General features: G+C 41.0%; 1 protein-coding gene across 3 annotated transcripts in view; it reads left to right on the forward strand.

Moving 5' to 3' along the window:
• Positions 1-16,948, forward strand: part of LOC137948198 (transcription initiation factor TFIID subunit 5-like) — a 32,373-nt gene that overhangs the window by 710 nt on the left and 14,715 nt on the right. For 2 of the 3 annotated variants that reach the window (XM_068794196.1, XM_068794197.1), the window contains exons 3-8: positions 2,479-2,557; positions 2,721-2,818; positions 2,920-2,976; positions 4,267-4,354; positions 4,588-4,697; positions 7,050-7,157. In XM_068794196.1, the coding sequence (XP_068650297.1) occupies positions 2,479-2,557; positions 2,721-2,818; positions 2,920-2,976; positions 4,267-4,354; positions 4,588-4,697; positions 7,050-7,157 (540 nt within the window). The remainder of the gene's footprint in view (positions 1-2,478; positions 2,558-2,720; positions 2,819-2,919; positions 2,977-4,266; positions 4,355-4,587; positions 4,698-7,049; positions 7,158-16,948) is intronic. The other variant, XM_068794198.1, reaches the window with a different exon arrangement.

Raw genomic sequence — 16,948 nt, forward strand, 5'->3', positions numbered from 1 at the left:
TCTCATGTGGAAAAAGTATGCTCCTTGTGACAATCCTCTGATTTTATCCCTTTCTTTTCTTATTTAGAGGAAGTGTTTGGCATCAAATATCTTGTGCTGTAAATTGTCTTTCGAAAATAATCAGGCTACGTTCTTTCCAATGGATTTTTTATTCCATTTATGATCTTTGCCCCAACATATCAACACCTCAGAATACCTGCTGGCAATAATTAGACTGGAGTAAGAGCGCCACACAACTTAGTTATTTAGAACCCCTCTCTTTTGCAGTGTCAGATGGACCAGCATATTCGACCACCATGGCCTCTATCCATACAGTAGGATGCAGATTGAGCTCCAATCAAAGTTCTGTTTTCTCTAAGAACCTTATGTCAGTTATCTGACAAGTCCTTCATAACTTATGTTCAGTATGGTTGTTTTGAACAACCTTTTCAATTGCTCCAACAACAGAGCATGCCATGTTTCACTTCTTTTTTTAGCACAAACAATAATTGAACAGCAATATTAAGGCAGCCCAGAAGTGTGTTGACCCTAGAGATGGGATGTTAGAAGGTTGGTTTCTTCAGTGGAGGTCAGGAAAAGCAGCTGGGTAAATCTGGGGTGGGTGGAATTTCATACTGGGTGAAGAAAATTAGATTTGATAGTATGATCAATGCTTTAATCATGCTCATTGCAGAATTTTTTTAAAGGGTAAGAGGCTGAAAGATTCTTCTTGCTGGCATATCAGAAATACGTTTTTGCACCCTTAAGGATACTTGGAATAAATATGCAAATCTTTGCTGGTAGAAGCTTTAAATTGGTCGGAACCGTATGACAGGAGCAATACTAGGATATAACAAAGAATGACCTCGGTAGTTACTACTCCCTCACCTCCTATAAAAAGTCTTCCAAGGAGGACAAAAGACGCCTATCCGTGTCTACTCAATCACCAGCAAGTGTTTTGTCAAACTATGAGTTCTCTCTTATGTTCCCATCTATAAAAGCCTGAGAAGCTTAGGGAAGCATTCTCAAACCATCTTTAAGAGACTGTTATATGATTCTATTAGGGTGGTTATCCAATCATAGCATCTGTTACCATATTTTGGAATTTATATTAATGTTAGTTGTTTAGATATTTACATGTATATAGGTTAATAAGTTATATGGGTTAGATTGTAATTAAGCCCATGGGCTGTCTTGTTTAACCTAAACCTAATCCTATGTTTAAATAGAGAAGAAAAAGAAAAGGAAAGGGATCTCTCCCGTTTTTCAGCACGTCTCTCGTTCTTGGCTGTTCTGTCAGCCTTCGTTGGTGATCATTGCTGCTCTCTCCAGCAACTTATTTGACAGTGTCTGTCTAGCATTTAAGTTTTTGATCTGGATTGAACCTTAAATCTCTGACCTGGTCCAATATTGGACTCTGAATCTCAGCCATGTGCCCATGTCAGAACGAAGAAATGTAAGTTTTTTTTTTTTTTTTTTTGGGGGGGGGGGGGGGGGGGGAATGAAAGGCCAAAAAGGGTGAAGGGTACAAGAGCAGGGAAATTACACAAGCACAAATATATAAAGAAGCTAAAACATGAATAAAAGCAAAGACAACATGGAAGCCAAAGAAAATCAGTGGAAAAAAAAACATACAATCATGAAAATTATAAAGGGAGGGAATTACCAAGAGCGAGTTGTTGTCAGGTGATACCCTCCTTAAGCCATTCCATTCGCACTCCTAAGAACATACTGCAAGTTGATGGACCTGGATCTACTGATGTCCTTGATCTCATCAAGATACTTCAACAAATAACAAGGCAAAATCTTCTTTCCTGAGACCGAAGTAACTCCCCCAACTCCCCCAATCACTAAGGGGACCCCAAATCTCTCAAAGTGAAGTCTGAGGCCCTAGCAGTGGGCACTGAGCCCTGCCATAGCCCAAAGGGCTCAAGGAAAACAAAAAGAACGTGCCCTCCCAGTCCTTTTACCATTACCCTGTCACCTGCAAGCCCAAGATTCCTCCTAGAGTTGCCATTGAAATTGAGTATTAACCAACCCTCAAGAGGAGTCCATTGTGTGGACAATGTGATGCAAGGCTGAGTGAATGATGTTATTGCCAAGTTCTTCTAATGACTGAGCTTGGGAGGTGGGATGTGTCTTTTAATTTACTTGCCTAGAATAAAATTCAATTATTGTCTTTTCAATGAGTCCTCCCAAGAAGGATGCATGGCTTTCTTCAAAAGGTTGTAGGCTCTCTATGCCCTTTTAAAGGTAGATTGTAGTTTGTATATGATCTGGCATGAACTCAACTCTTAACATCATGAAGCTTTAAATTGCCATCGACCCAAGGAATTAAGGCATATGCATTGACTATATTTCTGTGGTCGTGCGTTTATGTTTGTGGAATTTTTGGACTAAAGGCTATCTTAAGTACTCGATGAGCTGATCATGTGTGTCTTTTATATGATTCTGTTGGATCACACTCTACTAATGCAGTTTTCTATTGAAACTTTGCAGCATGAATTGCTTCGGGTGCTGTATCCAGTGTTTATCCATTCCTTTCTGGATCTTGTTGCCAAAGGACATGTGCAGGAAGGTATATTAACCTTTCTGGGCTAGATTAATATGATATTTGATTGCAAGAGTGTTGGATTAGTAGCATCCTTTCTCCAAAAAAAAAGTGTGTTGGATTAGTTGTCCGTTACGAATAGACAATGCCTACTTGTTCTTAATCTATTATGTATGTATACATATCCCAGCAAGAACTTTCTTCAGTAGATTTCGTGAAGACCATGAGATGATGCATGCAAGAGATCTGCTAAAGTTGGATGACATTCTTACTCCCTCTCACCTGCATGTTAGTTACTCTGTTGAACCTTGTCTTTTGAACTTTCTTTTATTTTGTAATTAACTGCATGAGTGCTCATCACTATCCAGTGAATTGTAATTCTTATGCAGGAGATGGAATTTGCTCATTCTCTGAGGCAAAGCAAAGTCAATATTAAGATTTGTGAGGTGCCTGCTATGTTCTTTCAGTTTGTTTACCACATTGACTTTTCTTATTATCTTTTGTTTTGAGAAAGGAGCCCCAGATTAGGATCAAACTTGTTGTTTTCAATCTCTTAGCTGTTTCAACGTTCTGAGTTTTTTTGGCTAAACTGTTGCTGTTGTACATGTAATTTTGAATGAATCAAAATAAACTGGCACAGTTACTAGCAATACAGATACACAATTCAGCCAAGGATTCAATAATGAAATCAATAGATTAGCTTCCAGGTGTAAACATCTTAAAGTGATTTATGGTAAAAATAAAAAAAGAATCTTAAAGTGATTTTGACTCAAGAGATGATAAATTTCGGTCTAGTTGAGAGTCTGTTTGAGGAGCCAATGGAGTAAATTCGACATTGGTTAAGTCTGTGAGCCCAGAACGAGAAAGGCTTCCATAATCACTCTGCTTTTCTCTGAATTTCCCCTCTTTGTTAGGAGATATTACTAATAAGACATCAAGGCTGGGTGTTGATTCTGGCAGCTTAGTAGTGAGAAACATAGATGGATACTATGGTCCTTCCAGTTGGTGAGAGTTTATGGGCTTCAGGATCATGGTGCCCCCTGGCCCAGCTGCCTAAAATTTACTGGTCAACTGGTTGAATGTAAGCTTCTGTTCATTTGTGCTCCCAAAGACTACTAGACTGGAACACATTGATCAGACTTTTAGGTCTGAACCCTAGTTACCATTCTGTAAGGTTCAATGCCAACTATGGATTTAGTAGAGTAATTTGATGGTGTTAAATTGGGTCCAAGGTCTATCCCAAAATGACTAGCTAACTTAAGAAACCTCTTTCCCAACTAATAAACTCAAGATTTTTGTACTCGTTAATCCATGTGGGATTATTCCTTAACACTCTCCCTCACGTGTAGGCACGTGGATAATTTGGGTGGACGCCCACATACGAATACTTGCTTTCATACCATGTTAAATTGGGTCCAAGGCCCTATCCCAAAATGACTAATTAGCTTAGGAAACTTCTTTCCCAACTAATAAACACAATATCTTTGTATTTACTAATCCATGTGGGACTATTCCTTAACAAATAGCTTTATAGTGTGGCAAATGATCTATCATAGTATATTGTGAAAGTACAGTCCCGATAGTGCTATGGCAATGAGCATTGATATTTCATCTACCCAATTCCCCAGCTGAAATTCATTAACTACATAAATGATCCATGTGTGATTTTAGCTAGAATGGTTCTAACTTGGTGTACTTCTGATAAACTTGTCTAATGATTTTTACATTTCACTCAGTACTCGAAAGAGCTTCTCATGCAATATCTACAGAAGATGGAACCTTTTACTGTGCTTGGAGTAATCAACGAGCATATTAATATTCAAGGTATTCTTTCTATGGATTTCCTTTTTCTTTTGAAAGAATTGTGAACTTCAAAAGTGACCTGAATGTGAATTCTACTATTCTCTGTTCTTATTTAGTTTTAAGGTAAAAAATGTGATTGGGCTCAAAATTCTCTTTTTCTTCACTATATATTTTAGTTAAATAAATATGAGCATCCTCTTTACTTGTTCAAAAGAAAATTTCAAATATATGGTTCACTCAATCATGTACAACAGTTTCTCCTGGACAGCCAAGCTCCATCTCTGATGATACAGATGCTGTAACCTTAATTGGAGGTAGTCAGGATACTGCTAAGCAGATAAATCAGAAAGAAATACGTTGGGGGGTAAGTTGACTAGACCATCTTTCTGGTACAATTCTTTTACTGATTGCATAGGTCGATTCAGGTCTGTTTTTTCTGAAATGGTGAGAAATTTCATTAAAGGAGGGAAAAAGAAGATTCAGAGGATTACAAGAAGGCTAAATGCCTCTACGGAGAAGAGAAGTTAATGTGGCTAACACCTATTCCAATACAAAAATGTAACCAAGAAAGCAAAAGAAATGAAACATCATAAATAAAGCCAATATGCTTCCAAAGGCTGTGATTCCCCACAATGAGACATTGCAAAGAAATTCCATGATGCACTAATGGATTTGTCACAATATTCACACTCTGAAAAACTAATGCTATTATCTCACTGGGTTGAGAGATGTTATAGATCCCGTCATAAATAGATGAATGCTATGGTGGAACTTTCTCTTAGCATAACCACAAAAATAACCACTTCAGAATCTCCTTCAACAATGAGGGGCATGAATAAGGATCCATAGGTCAAGTGTGCTTGATTTTGAACTTTTAGAGGATCTTGTAGGTAAGACATGGCTAGAAATGTCTTTCTTACCAACTTCTTTGTGTATGACACCAAGGGGATGGGCATTGCAACAATCTTAATGCAACAATCGCAATAATTGCAACAATCGATAACCCTCTGTCTTAGTGGGCATTGCAGCAATCACAATAATTCTAATCTAGTGTTTGAATGTTGAAATAAGGAATTATGTTTTTGGAGTGCAAGAGAAATATTTTCAATCAAAAGGCCAAAAAAGATTGGGTAAGGATGTTGACTTGGTGAAGTTTTTAACCTTTCAACTTATTAAGAGCAAGTGACAAAAAATGCTTCTATTAGGCAGCCCCTTGGATCAGTTACTCGGTCCTTTGTTTGTTGATAACACTTCCCATTCATTTACTAAAGTTGTGCTTATTTACTAGTGGCAAAACTATGATTAGGGACAACAAGGATTTTCTAGCTACTGATTCAGAAAAGAAAAAAAGTACCTGTCCATTCTGGAATTGTGCTTATTAGGCTCGGAATGTAGAAAACTACCACATGCATTCTTGTCTTGGGTAGCATCAGGAAGGTTTAAGAAAAGTAGTTACATCCAATTTAAGATGCAGGATGGCAAAGAAGAACCTCTGATTATGCAGATTGTTAGATGTTTCCTGTACTGGGTTGTTTATAATTCTTGTTTGTAGAAAGTCGAAATATATGGGCTTTGGGAGTCCATTTATTCTCTGTTTCAGAGTATTTTCCACTCTTTATTGGATCATTGCTTTTACAATGAAACTTCTAAGGAGATCGACTGGTCGTTGGAAACCAGTTTAATAAACCTCCTTTCAGTATCTTGTTTGTATCTGTTGCTCTATTTCTATGGTGTTATAAGTTTAACAATCTTCAAATTCCTCTTTCGTAAGTACTTTTTTTAATCTAGGTGAAAGAGAGCTTTATAGAGAGTGTGAGAAAAGGGGATATGACTGCAGTCCCAGCAATAAAGACCAGCAAAAAAACAAGAAAAAAAAACAAAACTTTGGGAAAACAATGAGAAAAACCAGAAAGCTGTACTGGAGAACATCAGTCAGCATTAGTCCACACGACCAAAAGCAGAAGGGAGGCCCCTCTCTAGCAAGGCCCTTAACAGTGACATTTGCTGATCTAGGAGTGTGAAGCCAGGTGATGTTCATATTCTGAGCAATATCAAAAATCTCATCCGAGGCTGCATATGCCAGAGTGGATCACTACATCTTCCCTGTACTTCATAGCTAGGTAGCGAAAAAGGGGCAGAAATGAGATAAAGAAGTATGGAGAAAAAAAGTTTCCTTAGGTTTGGTTAGTGGGAATATCTCCTTATGATCCGTTAAGTTTATATCTCATTTGTTACCTTTTTCTTAGGCCCATTGTCCATTTGTGTAGGCCTGGACGTGAGGGGAAAGTATCAGTGGGAATAATTCCATACAGATAAGTGTTAAGAAAAATCTAGTGGTATTAGTTAGAAAATGACATCCTACTTTGGCTTTAATCAGGGATGGAACCAGAGCCAGGTTTAGCAGGTTCTTTGTTTCGTGCCACTATCTCAATCAAATAGCATGAGACTAAAGTTTATTTGATCACTGCACAAATCTTTGAAGTCCTTTGGTGGCTTAAAACTTTCATGTTTTTATGCAAATGGGGGAGGTGAGTTGTCAACTAGCTTCCTTAAAATTCTTTTTCTGGATGATTTCATCTTCTTTACATGCATAATTTACATATTCAATGAAGCTCAAGATGTAATCAATTATCATTGGATTTGTTATTACTCGTACTCTTTCCACAAAAGATACAGAGAGAAATGACTCTAAACTATACCTGCCAATTATACATAGTTACTTGAGGATTCTTCAAAAGAACGCATGGAGAGGGCCTCAAGTTTGGTTTCATATCTTGAAAAGGCAGAAGGTGAAAGCAAAAAGGGGGATTCTGAAGACAATAAGGTAAAACATCTAAATCTCACTCTCTGCTACTTTTATAGTTTCTTGCTTCTGGATGGTATACACTTGTTTGTTGGGAAGAAGTGGATGCATGGATGATGGGTGATGAAGGTTCAATTATGCTTCTTTCATCCAACTTGGTAATGTGCATATCCTTTGGACTTCTGGTGGCAATTTGTATGAGTTCTTTTGCATGAGGGATAGAGACACTGAATCTGGGTGGAAGTCTAGGGAGGATCTTGCTCAAGAGAAAGATCTGCAAAGTGAAGTGGTTTTACATAGCACTAGAAATATATCAAAACCATAAATGTGTCATTGAATGGAAACGCTGTTTGGATTCACTACATGGTCGCTGCCCATACCATCTATCAACATGTCAACATGGAATCCCTTTGCAGTTTTTCCAAATTAAGATAGATACTCTTAGAATTGCAAGGTCTGGAAGACCAGGGTAGTCAATACATGCAATTCCAGATTGGTATTTTCTTGCAAACCCAATGTTAAGAATCATGTGCACAACTGCGACTTGATGAACATATGAGCCAGTGCTTCCTGTAAGCTGCATTTGTGTTTGGGGTGAGGCTGTCCCAGTGGGGGCCCTGAATTTTGGCACCTTTAGTTCATTTATCTTTCCTCATGCTATGTATGATGAATTTCGGCACAGTTTGCTCTAGATTTATAGTTCTGTGGAGTACTGTATTGGTTTCTACAGTAGTATTTTGTCATTGGTCAGTTTAAGGTAACAACTTAACCAATTAACTACTGTCCAGTAACTACTGTCCAGTGTCCATTTAAAAAAGGATAGGGAACAAAACTCTTTACCCTTGTAACAATTTACCTGTTTACCCTCATGCTGTTTATAGAATAGAAGGGATATGCCATTTTGATAAGTAGGATGATGGAATCTTTCCCCCCTCCCCTATGGAGATCCTTTAATACATTTGAAGAAACTAAAGATCTTTGAGATAAGAGAGCTTCTCCCTCTGAATGTTCCTAGTTTAGGATTGTCCTTTTTTTGCTATCTCTTATATTATCTAATTTAGTAAAGAAATTCACCCCGAGTTCAACAAAAAAAAATAAAAAATACTATGTAATTCTGAAAAATAGGTGATTTGGGGAGAAAACAGAAGAGAAAAAAGGATTTCTGGAAGAGGGGCAGTTTTGCTGCCTTGGAATCCGAGCCAGAAAGGCCCTTCCTGTTTCTTTATAATCAGGGTTTAAGTGAAAATTTACAAAAGGACCAAAATGCCTCTCAATACTAAAAATTACTTATCTCCTAAAATACATGTCTAAATTGAATGAAAATTTAACTAGAGATAAAATAAGACATTCTCTATTTAATAGCCATACTAAAAGAGAAAAATGTAATATTGAAAATATAAAAAATGACCAAAATACCCCTGAACTTGTATTTTAACACTCTCCCTCAAGTTGGAGAGTAGATATCAAACAACCCCAACTTGTCACTAAAGGATACATGTTCACGTCTCCCCAAAAGCTTGATAAATATATCTCCCAACTGGTCTGGAGACTTTACATAAGGAGTTACCACCTTCCCCTGCATAATTGCATCTCTAATGAAGTGGCAGTCAACCTCTATATGTTTCGTTTTCTCATAGAATACAAGGTTGTTGGCAATAAAAATGGTTGCTTGGTTATCATAATTCATAACCATAGGGTCAAGTAACATAAAACCAAACTCAAGAAGCACAAACTTAATCCACATAAGCTCACTAACTGTATGAGCCATTGCTCGATACTCGGCCTCTGCATTGGACCTAGCCACAATTGTCTGTTTCTTACTTTTCTAACTTATCAGGTTGCCTCCAACAAAACAACAGTAGCCTGATCCCCCCCCCCCCGCCATCAGACTTTGGGTTACTTCTAGACTTCACCCCCCCCCCCCCCCCCCCCCCCCCCCCCCCGTTATCTCCCATATCTTCGACCAACTTTGGCTCCTACATTTCAAATCTGCAGAAGATAGAACATTGGATAAGGAGGCTACCATTCACCCAAATTCTCTAGTGGAAAAGCTTTTGGATTGGTCCCCCACCCTTGCTAATGCCCCCATGGACCAATGGGTCACTGCTTGCGGGGTCATAGTGGAGCTCTGGTGTTGGCACATCAAGGAATGCATTGCCAAAAAATTTGGCACCTTGCTGCGCATCGACAATGACACAACATCTCTGGCAGATCTCTCGCAAGCTTTCTTCATCCTCCCCACCCAACCACTGATTGCCTCCCGTTTCGTTAAACTTTCCTCTAGTTTGGCTTTCTTCTAGGTCCATCTCACCTTCGGCAACATGGAGGCCTTTCCTCCCCTTTGGCCCAACTTGCAAGGTCAACTCAGCCACCACCTTTGTCCCTTCAACTCGCCCCCAATTTCGCCGAGTCAATTCAGCTTCGTGTTTCCCGCTCCCATTCAAAATTCGAACCACCCTTGACGCTCTGTATGACAGTCAACCAACTTTTCAGATGCCCTTTACACCTCACCCCATACAACACCTGCTTCTCTGACTTTGTCGTAGTCACCAAAACCTATTCTGACACTGTCCCAATTGCCAGATCCTACTCCCCCGTTGCTACAACAGGAGAGCGACCATAGACTGACAATCTGTCAGCTCCTTTCTGACAACCTCAGAAATCATTTGCCTGGCCCTTTATCCTTCACTGCTTTCTCCCAACAGTCTCCCGCACTTGACTCTAACGTCACGTGGAGTCATCTCACATCCAACCCACCTTTGTTGAACTGACCTATGCCCAACACCTGGCAACCCCCAACCACTCGCTCCTCCTTTTCTTGGCCCCACACCTCTCTCAATCATGAACCCAGACTCTCCATCTCCAACTGACTCTACCAGTCATTAACCAGCCTCCCCACCGGCTTCAACTCGTACGACCACCATTTCCACTCCTCTAAACACTTAAAGACGAAGAAGGAAAACCCACCAGCCTTATCCGACCTCTGGTGAACTCTTTGGCCCTCTCCCTCCAACTACTTATCCGAGTGAACCGGTCACAAGAAATCTTCCCCCTCCAGGAGAGTGCTCTTGGAAATTTGTGGAGGCACTGTAATCTGACAAGCACAAGTGTCGTGCTGACGAATGGGAACAAATGATGGAGCTTGCAACAAGATTTGGTGCAGTTTGCTCAGGCCCTTTGCCTGGAACCGACGAGGATGCCAAATTCCCTCAACCCCCCTCCCAATGATCATCTTATCTTGGAACATTCATGGTCTCTGTGCGTGGTCTAAGCGTGCTATCATTTGAAGAATTCTGGCTTCCTGCAATCCCTCTATTGCAATCTTTCAAGAAACTAAAGTTCAGTCCCTTGATAATGCGATCATCCGGGAGCTCTGGTATTCCTCTGGCTTTGAATGGTTTGTTGTTGACGCTACGGGTCATGTGGGCGACTTACTTATCATTTGGAACCCAAACCACATTGAGGTTCTCCAATCTTTGTCGGCTTCATATTTCATTGGAGTTAGGTTGAGAGATCGACATTCGGGGTACTGTTGGGCAATTGCTGGTATTTATGAACCTACAAAATATCAGGACCTTCTCAATTTCTGGGACGAGCTGCTGAACCTTATTCAACTGTGGGAGACTGTTGGGAGCAAGTTGTCTCCAACTATATAACAACACTTCCGACAAGGTGCTCAATAGGGTTAGCTCTGACCATTGGCCAATCCTCATCGATGCAAATCTTCGGCCTTGGGGGCGATCTCCCTTCAATTTTGAGAACATTTGGCTCCGGGATCATGATTTTGACCCCAACTTCAAAAATTGGTGGCTCTCCCTCCTTGCCAACCCCAATCTTGGTTGAAATTTTCCGCTCAAGTTAAAGTTACTTAAAGCCCGTATAAAGTCTTGGTCTTCCGAGCGCCACTCTGCTATTGCCAGTTTAAAGAACTCCCTCCTTAGTCGAATCTCCGTTCTTGACCAGCTTGAGAAACAAAGGTCACTCTCCAACTCTGACTACTCTCTTCGCATTGACCTCACTCGTGATTTTCAGAATATTGCATACAATGAAACAATCATTTGGAAGCAACGTGCCAAATTTCGTTGGCTGTCCGAGGGAGATGGAAACTAAATTTTTCCACTCCATCGCCTCAACCCAGAGTAGAGCTTACCGAATCATCACCACCAACATCGAGGGCCAGATGAGTTCGGATAGACTCTCCATTACTAATGCCATTGTGAAGTTTTTTGCAGATCTCTACACCGAGGATCGGTTAAATAGGCCAATTTTTTAGCACCTTCAGTACCAACACATCAGCTTCAAGTCGGCCAATATTTTGGAGCTCCCTTTCTCCCATGATGAGATTGATGCTGTTGCCCTTGGACTACCTACCAACAACGCCCCTGGGCCTGATAGCTTCAACGGGGAATTCTATAGATATTGTTGGCTGGCAATTTGTGGCGACGTCTACGCTTTTGCTAGCAATTTCCACAACTATGGTATTACGTACCGGGCGTTGGGGTCTTCATTCATTACCTTGGTTCCCAACAAAACCAACTCTGAGCTTCCATCCGACTTCAGACCCATTAGTCTCACCACAAGCACCTACAAAATTATTGTCTCAGAAAGGTCCTACCACAGATTATCCACCCTTGTTAGAGTGCCTTCATCCAAGGCAGGAACATCCTCGATTAAGTTATGGCAACGCATGAGCTCCTCGACTCTTTCATGCATTCAAAACTTCCTCGATTTGCTCTCATGCTGGATTTTGAAAAAGATTTCGACCGCGTCAACTGGAAGCTCTTGGACCATCTGTTCAGACAAATGGGATTCGGCACTCGCTGGGGTTTTTGGATGCGTAGCTGTGTCTCCTCGGTGTCCTACTCCATTTTGGTCAATGACATCTCTTGCGGGATCAGGCAAGGTGACCCCTTATCGCCATTCCTCTTCACCATCATAGCGGAATACCTTTCCACTATGGTCCGGTATGCCAAGAACATATGTTGGTTCTCCCCCATCTTTGACCACCTTAATCAATACATCTCTATTCTACAATATGTTGACGACACCATCCTCTTTGACGAGGGAGGGTACTATGGGGCAAATTTTTCTGATCATGGCCTTGTTGAACCTTTTCGAGCACTCCTCTGGGCAGAAAGCTAGTTGGGCAAACCCTCCATCTTTGGTTATAATATTGAGCAAATCACGGGGACGGGTTCTGTGACAAGATTCTGGACCGACTGGTGGACTGGTACTCAGAGCTTCAACAACAGCCACAGCTTGATTTCAAATTTGGCAAGAAATATTGAAGCTTCTATTTCTGACTTGTGAACTGATTCAGGTGGGTGGAACCTAAATCTCCGAAGATCACTCTCTGACTCTGAGGCCTTGGTGGCTTCTGACCTTATTACTATGCTATCTTCGGTAAGTCTAAAAAATTCGGCAAATACTCTCATCTGGATGCCCAACTCGAAAGGTAATTTTTCTACTTCCATTGGTTATAGCTTCCTATGCTCTTCCAACCTCCCACAAATCAATCATCCATCTGCCATTGCATGGACTCTTCATGCTCCCCCACGTGAAAATTATATTATCTGGACCGCTTGTTGGAACAAAGCCCTCACGTCAGACACCTTAATTCGAAGAGGTGCCCATGTCCTGGATCCTCTTTGCCCCTTTTGTCAAGCTTCTACAGAGACTATCACCCACATCCTCCTACATTGCGAGTATGCCTTTTTTGTGTGGACCAGCCTTTTAAACAAAATCGGTTTCCAATTCTGTTCCTCTCGTAATCTTCCTTCTACCATCCTCTCAATCACAAATACCAGCCTACCAAAACTCGGAAAAATATTAATATCTTGTTGTGTGGGACATCTTATTTGGGCATTATGGAAAGAAAGGAATAATCGAAAATTCAACCTGAAGTTTATTTCTAGAGAAATATGCGTTGAAAATATTATTGGTCAAGTTACTTCGTGGATTTTATTGCAAAAGGAATTTCGTGATCATCGAGGGTCAAACATCCGAGAAAACTGGCACATTGTAGCTAAAATGTCCTATCCAGCAAGGCCCCCTCTAATGGTGAGTTGGTCCCCTCCCCCTATTGGCCATTTTAAGTTGAACTTTGATGGTAGCGCGTATGGATGTTCGGGCCCTGATGGTTTTGATGGAGTTGTTCATGATGAAAATGGGATTCTTCTTTTTCTTATGCCGGGCCAATTGGAAATTCGGATTCTACAACGGCTGAATTAATTGGATTATTAAACGGACTTTGGATTTTCAAAAGCCGTGCTTCTGGGCCCCTCTGTATTGAAGGTGACTCAAGAGTTGTTATCAATTGGTGCGCAAATAAAGATCGTCCTCCGTGGCGGCATTGAGATATGTATTACGATATATGTAATTTAATTTCTTCTTTAAATTGTAAATGGAATTATATTCCTAGATCTGCTAATCATTTAGCAGATGCCCAAGCTAAACTAAGCGTCTCTCCTACACCTTGTTGTGGAAGGAGGCCCTATTTAGCAAGGTATTGTAATCTCTCTCTTCTTTTAATACAACTTACACATCTTATATCAAAAAAAATATTGAGCAAATCACCCTCACTTCCATGGCTGATTACCTTGGCTGTAGAGTCACTAATCTCCCAAGAACTTACCTTGGCCTTCCGTTGACTGATGACACCCCGAGCAAGCATTGTTGGCGTCCAGTGATTGAGCGAATGGAGGGAAGACTTGCTACTTGGTAGGGCAAGTTCCTCTCGAAGGTTGGCAAACTCACCCTTTTTAAATATTGTCTCCATGGAATCCAAGTTACTACCTCTCCCTATTGCAGTGCCTTGCTACTGTGGCCAATTGTTTGGAATTCCTCAAGCGGCATTTCCTCTGTGGTGGTCCCAATGGTGAAAGGAAATATCATCTGGTGAAATGGTCCGATGTCTGTCGACCTTTGACTCTCGACGGCCTTGACATCAGAAGCGTCTCGATCACCAATTCAGCATATCTACTCAAATGGCTATGGCACTTCAACACCTCCCCTTCGTTGATCTGGTGGTCGCTGGTGGCTGCCAAAGTGGGCAAGCAGAATGGATGGTGGCTGGATGGGGGTGGGTGATATAGACTCTCGCCTATTTGGAGAAAAATCTTCTTTCTTCTCACTCATTTTTCTGGTATTGTTAAGTGCTTCCCTGGAAATGGACTTCGTACTAAATTTTGGTCAGATTGATGATTGAGAGAAAAGCTGTTGATGAACGTCTTTTGCTCCCTCTCGAGCCTATCCATTTTCCCTTGGGCCTCGATCGCTGATATTTGGCGTCAACCGGGTGACTAGAATTTGCAATTCCGTTGCAGAATTACTGATGTTGAGGCTTTGGTGGCTCCTCGCATCCTATCTGACCTTGCCGGAGTCAAAATCAGAACCTCCATTCCAGACGCGCTTGTCTGGACCCCTTACCCAAAAGCTTCTTTTACTACTGCTTCTACCTACAACCGCATTCAGGACTTCGATTCCTCCTGGCCTCACCACCCAGTTGCTGTGGCTTGGTCTCTCCAAGCTTCACCTCGTGCTAAATTCTTTGTTTGGTGTGCCTATTGGTATAAAATTCTCACCTCGGATGCCTTACTTCGGCGTGGGACACGTCCCGGGCCCATCCTGTCCCTTTTGCCACAACTTGTTGGATAGTGCCACTCATGTGCTGCTCCATTGCCACTTCGCCCAACCGATTTGGGTCAGCCTTCTGAACATAATCGACATCTAGTATTGTGTCCCTCATGATTCTCCCTTCAATGATCGAGTCCCTCATCAGCTCTCGACTCCCCAAGCTCGTCAAATTGTTTATCTCCAGATGTGTGGGACATATCCCCTAGGCCCTCTGGAAGGAGAGAACAAAATAAAATTCTAGCTCAAGTCTTCCTTTGTCTCTGAGCTTGCCGAATCCATTGTTGGACAGGTCTCCACTTGGCTCCTCACGAAGAAAAAATTCCTACACCACAACAACTCCCATCTCCAGGAGAATTGGTGTCTTGTTGCTGCAATGGCGGGGCCCTCTCATCCTCCCACTATGGTTGTCTAGATCCCTCCTCCTCCCAGCTATTTCTAGTTAAATTTTGACGGCAGCACATATGGGCCTGCGGGTTTTGGTGGAGTTATTCATGATGATTGCAGCAACCTTCTTCTCTCCTTCACCGGTCCTTTGGGCATTTCGGACTCCACCACTGCTGAGTTTGTTGGTTTGCGTAATGGCCTTAAGATCTACTATGACCGGTTTTCTGGTCCCCTCATCATTGAAGGTAACTCCAAAGTAATCATTGATTGGTGCGCCGAGTCCAAGAATCCACCTTGGTGATATTGGAACATCTTTTTAGATGTTTGTAGCATCTCCTCCTCCCTTGACTATATTTGGGCTCATGTTCCTGGGTCCACAAATCGCCTTGCTGATTTCAAGCTAAAAGGGGCACATCCCTCCAAAACCTTGTTGTGGTGGGAGCCCCCCTCTTTTTAGGTTGTATCTTTTTCTCTTCTTGTTTTAATAATATTCTCACTCTTCATAAAAAAAAAGTCTTGTAAATTGGCTGAGGATGGATTTCCCGCCACTCTCTTGTGGTTGGAAACTCTTTTCCAGTTGTAAATTGAGGATGGTTTCCTCCTTGGTTATATTATTTCAAGCAATAAAACCTACCAAAATTTTAAAACAAATTGAAGGGATTTGAACATAGTTTATTCTGTATCCAATACCTGTATAAAGAGATGGATAATGTTGGAATTTTTAACTCCTCCATCTTTGTATGGGACTATTCCCCCTGGGGCTTGAGGCTCTCTCCCCTTCATGTTGTACTTTTTAATAAATCTCGCCATAGTAATAAAAAAATAAAAAAAATTAATTGATATTTTAGTTGTTTTATTTTATTTTATATTATTTAAAGGTTTTATAATTTTTCATAAATGTACATTTTATATTTTAAGTTTTTATTTACCCATTTATTTACTCGTTTACCTGGTCACCCACATGTAACAGTGTAAATAAATAGGTGAAACAACCTTTACCCATTCCCTGTTCCCCGTTCCGAATAAAATGGGTACTGGAATAGGTTTCAGATAATTGGAACGGATAGTGAGATACCCTTACTCATTACCATCCTTAGTTCAGTTGTGAGGATTGATTGGAGTGTTTTGTTTTATTAAATCTGTGGATTTTGTATTTGTGAATATTGGAAGAAGAGGTTCGTGGGGGTATTTTGGCGGGGATTTGTTTCTCAAGAGTTGAAGGATGCAGTTGGTATCCAAATAACTTCAATTAGGTCCATAATAAAAATTGCCTCATCATGTACTTGTTTAAACCATGGTGTTACCACTTGCCTAGTCTACTCGGAAAATTACAGGGGCAGTTCGGGTGAGGGGGTGGAATTGCCCCTTCTATTTTGGGCGATTCCCCACCGAAACACCCTGAGTCCTGCCATGGATTTGGGCCAGTCTGACTTGGAGTGACCCAGTTGGTTACCACTCGTACAACCATGGTTTAAACTATACATTACCCTCAGTCGGCATGCCTTAGCCGTGTTAGCAAGTGTAATATCTTGTGGGTTGTTGAGGTTGCCTTAAGTCTCTAATGATTGCTCGTCGGTTTAAAGGATTGTAATGCATCTAAAAGGCACTGTCTAGAGAGGGCGGGTATAAAGATTATGAGGACATTTGAACATTATGTGATAGTCATATTCTGACTATGTTGCATCTAAACTTGACAGAGAATTAAAAAATTGGTTCTGTATTATCAGGGTAGTCTTTTTGCATTGGAGATTAGGAAATGGTCAGTTGTGACTAGGGCAAGTTTGGTGGCAGAG

The sequence above is a fragment of the Aristolochia californica genome, unplaced genomic scaffold (genome assembly GCF_029961685.1).
Source record: "Aristolochia californica isolate CCGP_79_NKW_82.1479 unplaced genomic scaffold, dmAriCali1.0.hap1 SCAF_13, whole genome shotgun sequence".
Taxonomy (NCBI): Eukaryota; Viridiplantae; Streptophyta; class Magnoliopsida; order Piperales; family Aristolochiaceae; genus Aristolochia; species Aristolochia californica.